The 16,954-nt window shown below is 45.5% G+C and overlaps 1 protein-coding gene across 1 annotated transcript; it reads right to left on the reverse strand.

The window, feature by feature from the left end:
* Nucleotides 1–9,986: 9,986 nt before the first annotated feature.
* Nucleotides 9,987–11,780, reverse strand: LOC106815354 (hsc70-interacting protein-like). Its single transcript, XM_014819803.1, has 4 exons — nucleotides 11,745–11,780; nucleotides 11,302–11,445; nucleotides 10,675–10,858; nucleotides 9,987–10,307 (listed from the first exon to the last, which is right to left on the reverse strand). Exons 1-4 carry the CDS (start codon nucleotides 11,778–11,780, stop codon nucleotides 10,189–10,191), a joined length of 483 nt encoding a protein of 160 aa, XP_014675289.1. The 3' UTR covers nucleotides 9,987–10,188.
* Between the last annotated feature and the right edge of the window lie 5,174 nt (nucleotides 11,781–16,954).

The following is a 16,954-nucleotide window of genomic DNA, read 5'->3' on the forward strand; positions in this document are numbered from 1 at the left end:
ATATAATATGCTATATAATTGCCAAACCCTACCTAATTTGCATAATTTTTTTTTTAAATATTAAAACCCCTAGCCCTTATTCATTCACATACCAAAAATGAGCAAAATCCGTTGAACCTGAACTGACTAATGACAATTCCCATTTTTGCAAAAAAATTGCCGTGGCTCGAAAGTACGTCGACTGGCATGCTTCAAAATAGGACGTTTAATATGGGAGCATAGCAGTAACAACTATACCCAATTTCAAACATGTGGGCCAAACGGTTCCTGAGTTATCGTTGACCGTAGCGAAATGTTGACGGACGGACGGACGGACGGACGGATGGACGTACGACAGACGACGACCCATGGCGCAATAGCTCAGCTTGACAATGTCAAGGTGAGCTAAAAATGCAAGTGACAGTCTACTCCACCCTGTCGTCAGAAGGTATTGGCTTACATATGACAATTGTCGCTCCGTGGCACTAGCATGAAATTTAGTAACTGCTAAATGAATTCAGCTTTGACTTTCCAAGTCTTTGATTTTTCAGGCCTGGTAAATGCAGTTTCAAAATTCCAAGACATTCCAGGACCTGTACGAACCACGTAACATTACTTGTACGCAGAATGGCAAAAATATTTTTATGCCACGACGAACACTCGACGATATTTCAATGAACCGACAACCACTGTGACACACTTACGAATGTCATCAATCGATTCTTCATGCAACTTAATTTATACATGCCAACTACACTCGTTTTATTTATTACATATTTTTCTACTTAATACACAGTTTATATTCCGTTTACATGCCTACAACACTGCTAGCTTGCCTACTATCTAAATCTGGATCTACCATAAATGCACCCCTTTTTGGCCGGATGTCATTTTACTTGGTAAATAGGTGCAGGATTACTCCGTCCTGGAAATTGAATGCACGTAAAAAATTTCAGTCGTAGTCCACGACTGCTAATTAAAAAAAAATGTCCACTAAGATTTGGCCATCTTCATGTAATGTTTATCAATATTAGGTATTAAAGCTCTCGGACTTTGAAAACGATAAATATTGGGATTGGTTAAACGGACGTGTTTGTTTTGTTTTGAAGCGGTAATGAACAAGTATCCGTGCAAGCAGCATCAGAGCAGATACGTTTCACCTCCCAGGGGACGAATTTCGCAATTTTAGCCACTTGCGAAAAATCGCGAGTGCCTCAAAAATCGACGTGCTAAAATGAATTCTAACGTGCACTACTACTTAAACTAAAACATAAACTACTTTTTGAATATTAATTACATACACTTTTTGCATACTATTACTACTAATCGTTGGAATGAGCTTATGTTGTAAAATATAATTAATGTATGAGTTAATCATGAAATATATTCTTTCCATGATCGACGATGATAACTAATGTATGCGGCGTATGCTATAAATTTACACTTGCAGAAAATAGCAAGTACTTATATTTTCTACTCGCAATTTCTCAATATTGACACTCATTTTGCGAGTTAGCAATAGGGAAATTCGAGTCCTGCCTCCGTACGTACCTCCATACTTGCATCTCCTGTCTCCTCGGGTTGCTCATTGTCACCTTCAATAACTCCCTCCATGTCGAGCTCTGTAACCAAAGCATCTACTTTAATTACTCACGAGTGGCTGTCAGTGATAAAACAGAACCGACAATCACCTTCAATAACTCCCTCCATGTCGAGCTCTGTAACCAAAGCATCTACTTTAATTACTCACGAGTGGCTGTCAGTGATAAAACAGAACCGACACTCAACGAGCACACTCGCTCGGTTTGAATAATTTCATCGGATCTCTATAGTTCACGTGTAAAAAAATAGGTTTATCTCAGTTAGATCCATAATAAGTTATAATTACTTACACCGACGAAATTTTCGTCCATCTCTCCTGAGGAAGGCTCAGACCTGAGGAAGTCTATCGGAGAGATGGACGAAACTTTCTCGTTGTAAGTAATTATAACTTATTATGGATCTAACTGAGATAAACTTATCTTTATGCACACTCGATCTTCCTATGCCTATGGCTCGATGAAGGATTGCAAGAACGCCACCATATCGCATACGTTTGAGAGGTAGAACTAAACTTTTCAAATCAGGGAGTCACACAGAATCTTGGCGGGAACACGGACAAACTTAGGTACATAGAGAAGCTGGGTAGGTAGTTTTCTGTTTGGGTACGATTGGTGGCAGCAGCCGCCACACTCTCGTCCTCGCGCAACGACTGTCCAATAGGAGAACAATTCATCGCCACGACGACAGGCCAACGACACGTGACGGAGGCAGAATGCACAATGACTCATCATGCTGATGTCGACGCGAAAGACAAGTCACACATTGCTACTCACCTAGCTCACTCTCCTCACTCTCGCTCTCTGGGTCAGGCTCCGGCGTGGACTCTGGCTGGGGCTCGGGTGCAGACTGCGGCTTTTCTTCAGGCTTCTTCGGTGCCTGTAGTCATTGAATATACATGATACTATTAAAGTGATTGCGTCACCGTAAATAGTAAACGTAAAAAAAATTATGCCAACTTTTTCTCAAAATGCAAGTGATTCTGTTCACTTATTATGGTTAAATTGCTGCATTATACTTCATAATTTAGCTATTCCGTTCGATGTGAATTAGCAAACACTTGTGACTCATTCATAGCCCATAGCAAGCATTTAATGTCATGATCAATATATCAAATCGTCCAGATTTTTTGGCTCTTTAACTAGTTGGAAAACAATCTTATCAGGTAAGAATATGAGGATTCATTTAGTGCCGTTAGTCCTTACTTTTCCTGTAAAAAAATTGCAACGATTTTTTTTACAAATATACAGCATAGAAAATTTGTGACGTAGTCAATTTAACAATACCCTCAACACTGGCATTACCAGTCTAGCCTTTCGTTCTACTGTAAGGCTGTACCCCCACCTTATTCGGTAGTGTAATATAGCAGTTGCAAGGCTCACCACACCTTATTTAGTATGGCCGGTTGGCCAGAGAAGGGAGCTATAACGAGACGTGACGTAGGAAAGGGAACGCCGTATAAATAGTGGAGAGCAGCCGCTTCTCGAAGCTCTTGGACCAGCCACCCGCTGAGAAAGGTGTAGTGTGTAGTAACCGCTCTTGCTTTCGGTAGTACACGGAGACCTCATGTATTGTATTAGAGATTGAGTAAACACCAGTGACGTTACTTCTTGTCTTGTCTTTATCTATCTCTATCAGTCTACTACAGACCCTCTTACAAAGGTAGTGCGAATCACGTGTCTACATTGTGGTGCAGGACCAGTCAAACTTCAAACAACGAACTAAAGGTACTATAGCTATGCACGAAAATCGAGAGAAACACTGAGTGAAGACAGCTGTAACGATGATGAAGAAGAAGAAGAAGAAGAAGAAGAAGAAGAAGAAAAAGACAGAGGGAGAAGAGGAAGAAGAAAGAGAAGAGAAGAAGATTGTGACATTCGTTATGCAGAGTTTCGCCATACGCGCAAAATGTATGGAAATGCATAGGAACAGTGATATGCAGCTGCAAATAGCGCATATAACATAGCGCATGCCAGAACATTCGCAATTGTACGACCTGGCTACGGAAGAAGCAGGGACGACGCAGAAACACGCGCGATTCAGCTACACACAAGGAACGACAGAAAGAAGCTGATGCCGGACAGCGACAATATAGCGAGATATCCGTTGAAAAGACAACAAGCGATCAAGGAGATAGTTCGAGGCGGGTGAGTAAAACAAATTCTTGTGTCGGCATAAATAGATTTCGTATTAAACTAGCTTGCAAAGGTACGAGCGTATTACTTAGGTCTTAGCGAAATAGTAAAGCACTTTTCTCCACCTATAACTGTTACCGCCACTATCCCCTCCACCACCCTCAACATCAGATTATTTTATTACGTTAGCCATGACTGATTTACCGATAGAAACGATGGCATGTGTTAGACGTAAAGTTATTAAACCTTCACTGGACAGCGTGGGAAAGGGTCTTGATTTCGGGTTACGAGTTTTCTGAAATGCGTAGAATGTCCGAATTCCCGAGACAAGGCATATAGTCTTAAGGGAATAACTCGAGGTGCTAGGTAGATGCACAGGTTAATGCAAGGGTCTGGGATATACGCCCTCGGACTCGCTGAGGTAGTCCACGAACAGAATCGTGGGACAGAGAGCGAGAGTAGTGAGGTAGGGGCACAGGTAGATTTAACTAGCACCCTGTATTAGCACACTGTAATAGCACCCTGAATGCTCGCGTGGGTAGGCAAAAACACGGCGGCAGCCCATTACGCATGCATGGGGGTTAACTGGCACTATTCTAATCATAATTATTGCCTGGCAACCTGCAATGCAGATGTGTTAACTCACAGCGGAGCAAAATTCTTGCCTGCTTGAATATACTTGGATTTTAGCCGGTAGGATTTCAGCAACTCAATGGATTGAGGTTATCATGCACGAAGGCGGTGTCACTTTCCCCCGGGCGTAGAGGGAGGGTGCCGCTACGTGGCAGCACTAGTGTTAGAATTAGGGTTAGGGTCAGGGTTAGAGTTAAGATTAGGGTTAGGGTTAGGGTTAGGGAAATAAGGCCATGTCTAGCATGGAAGTATGACTATGGAATGACGGAAGTGTACGAAGTGACTAGTGCTGCCACGTAGCGGCACCCTCCCTCTATGCCCGGGGGAAAGTGACACCCGCACAAAGGGCGATGCCATCTTTGATTATTGATGACACTTGCACGCGCCATCTCGCAGCAACTGCTTTTGCTATTATAACCCCCTCCACCCGCAATCCCCCAACCACCACCACTACGCTCACGCTCGCCGATATATCCATGATAACATGTTAATATAGCGAAGTCATTAAAGTTACACAGCTGTATCTTTATTACTGTACTACCGGTATAGAAATTAAAGCCTAGCTATCATAGATTTTAGATCTGTATTAGTAGTATCCTAGATATATGCTCTGAGCGCGAACGCGGTGGCGGGAGGGCGCACTTGATTCGGTTGCCAGTGAGTTTATCAGAAGAATACCCGGCTACAGTACACGTCAGTTGAGCGCTGTCGCTCTGCGGCACTTGTTTCCCAGATCGATCTCATATGCCAAGTCGGATGATTGCCACTAATGTCATGGTTACATGGTAAACATGATTAGGTTTATGTAACTCTTCGACATGATTATATGCCGTTGACAGTGTGTAACTATTCGAACTTCATGGTTGAACAAATATCTCAAGAAAATGAATCAAAGAAATAAAGTTTATGCTACAAGAAAGAACTTTCTGCTCTGTGCTTTTACTTTCTATTTCATGCAAACAAGTGACAGATCCAGGGGGCAGGAGACACCCCCCCCCATTTTTGAACAAACATAGAAGTGAGCGGTCTTGTCAGTCGGTGCCCCCAATTTTTTTTTATCAAAACTGGACTCGGACTCAGGTGGTGTGGACTCGGACTCGGACTCGGGTGGCGCGGACTTGGACTCGAACTCGGACTCGGGGGAGGGGGCGGACTCGGACTCGGGGGGTGTGTACTCGACTACAACACTGATACCTACACATATTTATGCACGTACACACATACACAGCATATGTAGCAAGCACATACGCACACACAGCATGCACGCACACTGTAGTATGCACACACCCACGCGCTTGCACCCACACACTCACATGCACACAGCCACACGCTTGCACCCACCACACACTCGCAGCACACCCCACACACCCAGGTGCGCGTTGCACACACACACCTCACATCGCACACACCCACGTGCTTGCATCCACACACTCGCAGGCAAGCACACACCACACGCTGCACCCACACACTCATATGCACACACCCACACACCCAGAGTGCTTGCACCGCACACAGCCATATGCACACACCCACACACCAGTGCTTGCACACACACACTCGCAGGCACACACCCACAGCTGCACCACAAACTTGCAGCATCATCGGCGATGGTACTGACCCACATGACGTCACAGCACACAACGCTTTGCAGCCCACACACTCACTCTGCGCACAGCCAGCGCTGCACCCAAACACTCGAGGCACACACGGCCCCGGCTTGCACCCACACATCTCCAGCCACACACAGAAACACACAGACTTGCACCCACACTAAATTGCACACCGCCCACCTGCACCCACACACTCACATGCACACACGCGACAACCTTGCAACCAACACACTCACATGCACACACAGAGCCCGGCCGCGCTGCACCTACACATCTACGAGTTAGCAGCAGCAGCCACGCGCTTGTTTGACACTCTACAACATCGCAGACACCAGATCCCCACGCTCCTGACCGCCACACACACCGCAGGGCACACACGCACACACCCAGGCTGACTTGCACCCACAACTCACCATGACACATCCGCACGCGCTTGCACCCACAACACTCACATGCCACACACCACACGCTTGCACCCACACACTCATATGCACACACCACAACGCTTGCACCTACACAACTCACATGCAGCACACCCACACGTCTTGCCCCACAACTCAATATGCAACACACCCCACACGCTTGCACCTACACTCCAGACATGCACACACGCCACACACTTGCAACGCACACACTCTCACATGCCTCAGCACCCACAGAACGCCTTGGCAACGGCCAACACTCACATGCACACACGCCACACACCAGGTGGCTTGCACCCACACACGTCATGCATGCCACACCCCCACACTCACATCACAAACGCCCACGCGCTAGTGCACCCAGCACACTCACGATGCACGACACACCGCACGTCTTGCAGCCCACACACTAATTGCACACACGCCGCAAACGCTTGCACCCAACACCACATGCATCACGCGCACGCTTGCACCCACACACTCACATGCACACACACCACACGGCTCTGGCAGCCCACAACTCAGGTGCTTGCACCGCAGACACTCGCACGCACACCACGCGCTTTGAACTCACCACACGACGACGCGCTTGCATCCCAACACACGTGCGTTGCACTCACACACACCACAGCACTCTCGGGCACGACTACGGTACACACATGCGTCGCAGCCGCGACGCCGCCACACAGACACACGAACAATTAGCATGCACGAGGTTCACTTGTATATACCTCACCCTGCACTAACACACATCCCCCTGAAACAGTCCACGCTCCGACAGCATACAGCGCACCCTTTTCTACATCTGCGCTCGCACATGCAGAGAATCTTTGCTGCTTATCACTGGCGCACGCCCCGCTCAGAACAAGAGTAAGATGCATAAAATCATACAATCACACACTATGTAATCAAAGACGAACAAACCTTTTATATACCAAAACAGACAATGCCGCATGGCAGTGGTGAAAATTTCCCCAAAATATGAACCCTTAGCCAGCCGAATCTTTGTGACGGCTTACTGTTATGATAGATCTGATTGCACTGGTCCATAGTATGCTCCGAACACGTATATCTCTATACGGTGATGTAAGTATGCCGACATACCGTGTCTTTGTAATTGTTATGCCTCTCGTTATAGCATGGTTCATCATGATGCTGCAGCACATATGTGTTACAGGCTCAAGTAAAAACGCGCGCACGCACGCACGCACGCACACACTGCAATATATGCAGCAGAGGACATATAATATCTTCTTCGTAGACCATGGCAGAGGAGTGGTTAAAAAGTTCTAAAGGATTTTAATGATGGGCTTATGATTAGAATTATGATCAGCTTGGGTTGGGCTAGAGTTCATAGTTATGTGGATAGGATTAGGGTTAAGGTTAGAGGTTTATATTTAGGGTTTGTGGTAGTTCATCCATTGCAGCCCTTCGTTCATAGCTTGCTCACTCACTCACATGTTCCTACATTCACTTTCTGCTGTACTCGAGCAAAGGGCAACATGGGTAGAGCAAGCTAGCTTACGGTCAGAGAAAGTGAGGTAATGGTGACGATTGATGTTTTGGCATCCCAACCTACGTTTCCATCACTATGTCTACTGCTATCATTCTTCAAGAAGTCACTTCTAGTTCTGGTAACAAGCAGTAAAACATCGAATTGTCTCATATCAACGGTGTACGTTATTTCGGGTTATCACTGCTGTGTAGGTTTCTGCCACTGCTGCGTATATCTGCTGTTATAAATCTTCAATAAGTCAGTTCAGGTAACAAGCAGTAAAACATCGAATTGTCTCATATCAACGGTGTACGTTATTTTGGTTTATCATGCGCATATTTCCTGATCTAGTTAAGTGACGCTGGCATCATCACTGATGCTGTGACATACTGCAATGTATTGGATGCGTACTAAGATGTAGATTTTATCTGCATATTCAGCTACACCATACGTCATAATTATGTTTCACACGCTGTGAAATGGATGCAGAATCTTGTTTTCTAGGACGAACAGACAAATTAAATTAACAGAGTAAATTCACCAGCCTCACACTTTTTACTAGTTGTAAAGAAATTTATTATTTGTAATGTGTGGTGTCTAGATGTGACTAAGCAGCAGGAATCCTGCTAACAATTGGTCACTATGACAATTTCACCCAATCACGTTTTGTCACGTTCACATGGAAATGCTGGTATAATAGCATTGAATTTTAAATTACTCTGCTTTCTTGCAATTTTAAGTAATAACACACTACGAAATCACGAATTTTAAGGAATAACAGACTACGAAATCACTACTATTTAAATGTGTTCGTCTCATGAAGAAACTGGCAATATCATAGTATCTAGACGTTCATTTACGTTTGACAGCAAACGGAATCTCTTACTTAACAAACAAGGTAGCATAGCCTGCAGATCATGAGACAAACCTGAAACACATTATACACCCACGACTGTTACTCCACAGTTACCTACTCATATACTGGTAGAAAATGCACATATAGGGTCAAAACCATATCCACCGCACGTGAACGTAAAAACTTGTACACACGAGTACGGACGATTCATTTTCGGACACCTTTAACCATCAGTAACTTTCGGTCAACCGTGCAAATGATCTGTTGCCATAAAACTCGATCTCCATTGCCGTATATATAATAATCCATGGCATGACCACCAACTGTACACAGTACACATCCTACCATCTACCCACAGCAGAGTCTCAACAACCAGCCTACATTTTTTCGTGTACCTGCTTTCCGGCTTCACAGAGATAATTAATTAATACTGCCACCAGAGTTGTAATTGTCATCAGAACTGCTGTGATGGTGGGCACAGTCAGTGCGGCTGTAAGCTAGACTGCAGGAACAGCTGTTCTTTTATTTGATAAATGTATTTGGTTGTACTAACCGTGCCGTGAACGTAACTCATGCTCTTGCTCGTAGGGATGTTCAATTGTTGGACACAGTCGGCATAGCTTGTCACCGCTGATTCGTGCCCGTGAACAGGTGACATAAACCCCGCATGATACGTGTAAAGCTGGGTTTACACTACCGACTTTCTGTTGGCGAATTGGCAAATTGGACCAACTTTACAACCGACAATCGGCAGTGTAACCGCAAAAGTTGCACGACCAACCGATCGATAGCAACTAGTTGGGTGATTAGAACATGTTCTATTTTCGCCAACTCGGAAACATGAAGTCGGTAGTGTAAACCCAGCTTAACATGACAGTGAAGGAATTACGATGGGTGACATCTACATCAGCCGTACTACTTTGGCACTGCGACAGTGCACACGCAGACTCGGTAGTCTCCACCTTGTTCTGGTAGGAAATGTTACCGAATCAATAGCTTGATTGCGCAAAGAAGTGCACTTGAGGTCGTGTTACCAGCATGATGTGGATATGACGTAGAAACATGTCAGTATGTGAGGTCACCATCATGATCATTCAGGTTCATACACTGTGACGAGATACTAAACATTTGACTTAATAAACATTGATTTATAAAATCCATGAATGGGGTGTATGTGTGTCTATACACACATATATGCACACACATGCACGAGTGCACCCATGCTTGCACGTGTATGTGCTGATAAATTCAGTGAGCAAAGCTTGCAAAGCCTTACAAAAGTGGTAATGATTAGGAACACCAACAATTCCAACATTGGACCAAAAAGAACACACCGGGGAACAGTACATTCCTGTTGATAAATCTACAGAATGGACTAAATGAATGAAATGGTATCATGCGAGAGAGTGACGAGGGCCTTATATCCCTGCGTTTACCCATAACGTAATACAGTGAAGAGTTAGTCGATTTCATCCATGGAAGGAGCTGGTCCAGTTGCTGTTGGTCGACTGCCCTCGGACTCCGCAGTTGGTGTGGTACCCGGTGAGGAAGCACCACTTGGGAAGGCTCCAGGGAAACCTAAAGTCACAAAAGCTTGTAGCTCAACATTTGCGGTAAGGCCGAAACATCACACCACATGTACGATGAGCACACAAGCCTTCTAAAAACCAAAGCGTCACCAGTAACGTTCAGCATTTGAAGTCCCATTTATTCACATTCGAAGTTTGAAAAGAGAATTACAGAATCGACAATTATTGAATTCCCAATACATGAGAGTTTACCAAGATTTGTTAATAATAAAGACAAAGTTAATTATATACATTATCCACTCATTACCCTTATGTCTACACCATAGACCAGTGACCCACCATTATCTCATGTCAGCGACTGGTCACCAATGTGTGGATGAAAATAGAACACTGAATTCAACCAAGAGCATACATACCTCCTCCCATACCTCCCATACCTCCCATTCCTGCCATCCCAGGCATGCCTGGTATGCCACCAGTGCCACCCATGCTTGCAGCCATCTTGGTCAGCAGTCCCATGACCTTTGGATTGTCCTTATACTTTGCGATATTTGCCGGGTTGGTGCTGACGTCTTCGAAAGCTTTCACAGTTTCAGGGTCCTGCATGAAATGAAGATCAATGAAATGCTATCCACTCCTGTCCGTGGTGACGCCATAATAACAAATGCACCAAAATAGTATAATATATTCGAATATCTAATATTACTTAAAGTATTAATCGAATAGATAGAAGCCAGCCTATAATTTATAAAGGACATAATTCAGTGTTTCTCTTGGCTTACAATTATATGTTGAAAGCACATCTATATACAAACACTTGTCGATGAAAGACACTTTGTGTTTCTTCAGACTGACACTTACAATGGTGACATCATATCTATAGAACGTACGCCTGTCTATAAAGGGCTGTTTTGTAATTTCCCTTAAGTGCCCCTTAAACACAGGTTTACTGTATGTCAGGAGTGAATAATGAAAGTCTGTCACTATTCACCCCTGCTTTATAACTATCTGTGTATATTCGCAGATGTGTTTCATATACGTACTTGAAATGCAGCCATTATCTCTGGGTCAGAGAATATGTTCTGGAGGTTAGGCATGCCGCCGGGCATTCCACCAGCAAATCCGCCGAAATTCCCTCCTGGTGCTCCCTCATGATCTCCACCATGCGCTTGTCGCTCCTCTGCCTCCTAAATTACAACACAACACCAGGGGTAGAAATTAACATTTGAACAAGGGAGTCCAACTGCCCTCAAAAAGAAGAAATCCGTAGCAAAATGAGGGAGTCCGCAGTCTAAAGATCAAAACTAAAGATATTAGCAATAACACATGTGCTTATTTTGAAGATTCTTTTTGGACATTTGCTGGAAAAATATGGCAATTCCGCGAGGCCGTACTATGGAAGGAACTAGTTACTATAGCAGAATTTTCAGGGAGTCCGACAGTAAATCAGGGAGTATATGACTTGGGACTCGCGTTAATTTCGCACCCTGCAAGACAACAGTGCTGAATATTTCTCATCCATCCTACACATACAAACACGCACTAACAACGCAGCAGCAAAACAACATTCATAACTATGCAGAAAATAACATACAAAACAACACACTAAACAACTCGTAAACCCACATCACATCCTACATACAAAACAACACACAAACCCACATCACATNAAAGGCTTACCACAACTTATTTAGTATGGCCGGTTGGCCAGAGAAGGGAGTTATAACGAGAGGTGACGTAGGAAAGGGAACGCCGTATAAATAGGGGAGAGCAGCCGCTTCTCGAGGCTCTTGGACCAGCCACCCGCTGAGGAAGGTGTAGTGTGTAGTAACCGCTCTTGCTTTCGGTAGTACACGGAGACCTCATGTATTGTATTAGAGATTGAGTAAACACCAGTGACGTTACTTCTTGTCTTGTCTTTATCTATCTCTATCAGTCTACTACAGACCCTCTTACAAAGGTAGTGCGAATCACGTGTCTACAATATTGTTGTTTATGTGTTGTACATGGCAGGCGTTTTAGCAACGGTGTATCTTACCGACGCGTACCACTATTACGATTCAAGATAGAATAACGGCCTGTTACAACGTGTTCAAGGCAATGCTTGCATAGCATGTGCCCAATGCCACGCCCTCTCATGTCACTGCGCACAATAAAGAGACCAGCAAATGCCTCGTCTCCAATCACTACAGAGTTCACATAACCTGCAATGGAAGACAACACTAGGTTTATTAATAATGTAATCAAGAATACGATGGCTGGGTCAGTCATCAGTGGTTCTTCAATTCCCTCTATTATATTATACACTGTTCAATTGCAATGCCCATGTACTGGTCACATATACTCATATATACATATCTTATAATCATATACAGTTATTCTACTCATAAACCGCATGCTTGTACTCATCACTAGAAGCAAGGCCAAGCAATAACATCAAAAAATCACAACCTAATCGCGTACAACATAAACGAAACATTGCTAAATACGGAGCGGACACAAAAACTACGGGTCAGAGTCAGACGCAAGCAAATACTAGCCGATTAATTAGGTGACGTCATTGGTCGTTTAATTGTCTGACCGACCCGGCGTCAGCATGTCTCACGCTCAGCAGGAATACCGGCTACGCTAGAAGGTAACATGTTTCCGTTGAATATACGGAAGACATGTGGTACTCGAGGGCTCCGCGTAATAGTAGCTTGCAGCACACGATAATTTTGGGATAATTTATCCCAAAATTGCTGCTGGGATAATTTATCCCAACATTGCTGCTACAGATAGTTCATATGCAGAACTTATATATACGTACCGACTGGTTCTCCACTAGGTAACATTGCCGTGAAAGCTCCGCTGCCTTCCCCAAACTTTAGCATTAACCTAAGCGCCTTAAGCTCGATGTCTTCCTGTATGAAATCTTGCCACCATTTTGTCACATACGGTAGATCTGCTTCGGTAGCAGCTCTGACCGTACACACACCTGCCATGGTGTCTAATGTCCAGAGAGACATGATACAAGGTTGCGTAGCACAGCGTTGCTGTTGATCCTGAGCGCTGCGCGCGGATGAGAAGCGCAGTTCCGCGGAATATGCGCATGCGACCGCGGGGATGTTCAAGTATGAAGCGCTGTCCGCAGTGGAGACGTGCGCCGAATTCGAGGCCCGGCGCACGTCTCCACAGCGGTCAGCGGATGGTCTGTAGTTTTAGAAGATAACAATAAAGACTTTGTTCTAAATAAGAACTATGGGCGGCTAAATAGGAGAAATATACAGACCTTCGAATTGCTTGACTAGTTAGTCAATAGTCAAAGGGTTGTTGGGGAGATCATTTATGCATGAGCTTCTCAATGAAATGCGCCCATTTAAATTGTCAAGTAAAATTGTGTTTTTCGGAACCCACCCTCGCATACGGCAACAGGATAGTATGGACCAGCGTGCGAGCGTGTGTGTCTGTTGTGTGTGTGTCTGTCTGTCTCTCTGTCTGTCTGTCTCTATCCATCTCTCTCTCTCCCTTTTTCTCTCTCTCTCACACACACACACACACACACACACACTCTCTCTCTCTCTCTCTCATCTCCTCTTCTCTCTCTTTCTCGTCTCTCTCTCTCTCTCTCTCTTCTCTCTACACACACACACACACACACACACAACACAGTCCACACACACCAGTCGCACTTTTCTCTCTCTCTCTCTATTCTATCTCTCTCACACACACACATCCCACACGCTTTCTTCTTTTCAACCTCTCTCTCTCTCTCGCTCCCTCTCTTCTCTCTCCTTCTCCACACACCACACACAACAACCACACACAACACCCTCAACACAACACACAACTTGCTCGTACTCTCTCTCTCTTCTCTCTCTCTCTTTTTCTCTCTGCTTTTTTTTCTCTCTCTCTCTCATCTCACACACACACAATCCCACGACTTTCTCTTTCTCTCTCTCTTTTTCTCTCTCTCTTCTCAACACACACACATCGCACCACACACACCACACACACACATCACACTTTCTTTCTCTCTCTCCTTTCTCTCTCGTCTCTCTCTCTTTCGCTCTCCCTCTCTCGCGCGCCTCTCTCTCTCTCTCACTTTCTCTCTCTCCAGCAGCACCGCGCGGTGTAGTGAATCGTAGCTTCAGCTAGCGAACGAAGCACAACCACTCTATGCTACGGTATTGCTCCAGGATCAATCATCTCACAGATTACATTCTTACTAACTATCATACCTTAGCGAGTGCAGAGCAGCTAGGACTAATCTTGTCTAATTATTCTTTTACTTTTGGACAATGGCGCGTCATTTTATGTCTCCTCTCTCTACTCACCTTTCTCTATCGCGACGCACGCGCACGCTGCCTCTGATCGCTTGATCTCTGGACCTACTTCGCTTCGGTTTTCTACACTTGCTCCGTCTCGTTGTTCCTCTCGCACTTCCTATTTCGGCATTTCGCAGCTTATCGCCTCCTACGTCTCTCTCCAGTGTTTCCGCCTTTCTATCGCTCGATAGTCTCCGCCATCCATCCCGTCTCCCTTATGCCCAATCCGACCATAATTCCCCTCCAACTGCTCTCAATTATTTCCTCCAAGCCCATAGAATTTTCGCTAGCATAAGGGCCCTTGAACAATAGACGAATGAGTCTTTCAACGAGTGAGACGTTTTCAGTCGATTTTGTATCATTTTAATATTTTACATAATATATTTTGTTGTGCTGAATTCATGCATGGCAACCCTAGTCTGCAAATGGCGATCATAAAACCAGAAACTGTTTCATGAAAAAATATTAAATATTTTCACGGAATGATCTGTTTTATATGACTTCTTAGCTAGCTAGCTGGGATTTGTCACAGATGTAAACAATTTACTACTCTCTATGATTGCGATCAAACGACAATTTGTTATGCTGGTAAAGGTGCGATCGAGGAGCGAGCCAACCATGTTCCTAACATCATCATTACGATTTCAACGGATACGATTCTAAAGGAAGTCTTGAGATAATGAGAGGTCCAAATTAAGAACAGACGCCGACCTTTTCCAGTGTAGCTTCACTCGTGTTTCGCTGGCATTCGCTTGTAAATATCTCAGTGCGAAAGCCCCGAGCGCCTCTACCATTCTTGTAGCTGGTATGTTGCCGCTCGGTGTATAGTTGCGCGACTCAGAATCCATCAGGTAAGGCCATTAACACATGCATCATCAGCGTGGCTCTGTTAAGCGGCTCCGTGTCACCGTAGAGCATGCGGAAGATGCTATAATTTAATTTGCCTGACACATGTTGACGCAATAACAAACCCGATGACCTTGCCTTTCAGTCATCTGCTTTACAAACGTCTGCTTCTTAATAGGCCTGTATGTAGGTCGCAGATAGTCCCTCTACGCGGTCGGGTGCCCAGACGATTGGTCCACGTCGTAGTCGAGTACAGCTTGCCAGCCATCTCCTCGCATGTTATGCGCTTCACTATGATATTAGCATAATCTTTCGAGCTTCAGGATGCTGCGAGCTTGGCGTGAATCGATGCGTGTAGTGTCGTACGTCAGTCTGAACGACATCGACGGTGAAGCCTAGCTGTCTTTGTTGGCTCTCCACCGCCCATCACAAGAGTTGATCGCGAAATTGCGGCTGCCAACGTGTTCATGTCTGCGGCTTGGTATTAGCATCGCCAATGCACTACCTCTCATGTCACTGCGCGACAATGCAAGTAACCGCACAATGCCTGGTCACCAATCAATTACAGCTGAAACAATAACCTGGTAATGGAAGACAACACCGGGGCGTGATTCATAATGGTGTCAGGACAAAACCCCCCCGGACAATCCCCCCCGGACATTACCCCGGACAATACCCGCCGACAATTACCCCCATGCCATTTTCCCCCATGCCACTTCCCCCCCCGCCGACAATTACCCGGACATTTTACCCCCCGACAATCACCCCCGGAATTTACCCCCGGACATTACCCCCCGGACATTCCCCCGACATTTACCCCGCGTGACAATCACCCCCCGGACAATTACCCCCCGGACAATTACCCCCCTGGACGATTTCCCCCGGACAATTACCCCGGACAACTTACCCCCGGACAATTACCCCATGCCTAATTCACGCCCAGACCAGTACCCGGACAATACCCCCGGACAATTTACTCCCCGGCAATTACCCCCCGCGAACAATCGACCCCCGGACAATTACCCCCCGGACTATACCCCCCGGACATTTACCCCCTGACATTTACCACCCCCACAATTACCCCCGGACAAATTACCCCCGCGACATTTACCCCGCTCAAACAATTACCCGAACCATTACCAGCTCGACAATTACCCCCATGCGCATTCACCCCCCGGGGACAATCCACCTCCCCGGACAATTACCTCCCGGACATTACCGCCCCGGACAATCTACCCCACGGACATCTTACCCCCCCGACATTTACCCACGGATATTACCCCGGACATTTACCCCCGGACAATTACCCCCGGACATTTACATCGCCGGACATTTACCCTCCCGGACATTTACCGCCCCGGAAATTACCCCCGGACATTACCCCTTCGACATTTACTGACATTGCGTGTTTACTTATTCATTGGTTGAACAGTGATACAGGCAGGAAGGTCAACGAGAGGGAAGAAGTGGTGGAGGAGGAGGGAGAGGTGGAGGAGAAGGTGGTGGAGCAGTAGGGGAGAAAGGAGGAGAGGTGGGAGGAGGA

The sequence above is a fragment of the Priapulus caudatus genome, unplaced genomic scaffold (genome assembly GCF_000485595.1).
Source record: "Priapulus caudatus unplaced genomic scaffold, Priapulus_caudatus-5.0.1 Scaffold1095, whole genome shotgun sequence".
In the NCBI taxonomy this organism is placed as follows: domain Eukaryota; kingdom Metazoa; phylum Priapulida; class Priapulimorpha; order Priapulimorphida; family Priapulidae; genus Priapulus; species Priapulus caudatus.

What these genes read in the sequence shown, in the direction of transcription:
- LOC106815354 (XM_014819803.1), bottom strand. Translation starts at nt 11,780, where the DNA reads ATGGATGAGAAATATTCAGCACTGTTGTCTTGCAGG. An exon ending in AGATAATGGCTGCATTTCAA is followed by an intron (nt 10,859 to 11,301) that starts GTACGTATATGA and finishes CATTTCATGCAG; the next exon opens with GACCCTGAAACTGTGAAAGC. An exon ending in TATGGGAGGTATGGGAGGAG is followed by an intron (nt 10,308 to 10,674) that starts GTATGTATGCTC and finishes TTGTGACTTTAG; the next exon opens with GTTTCCCTGGAGCCTTCCCA.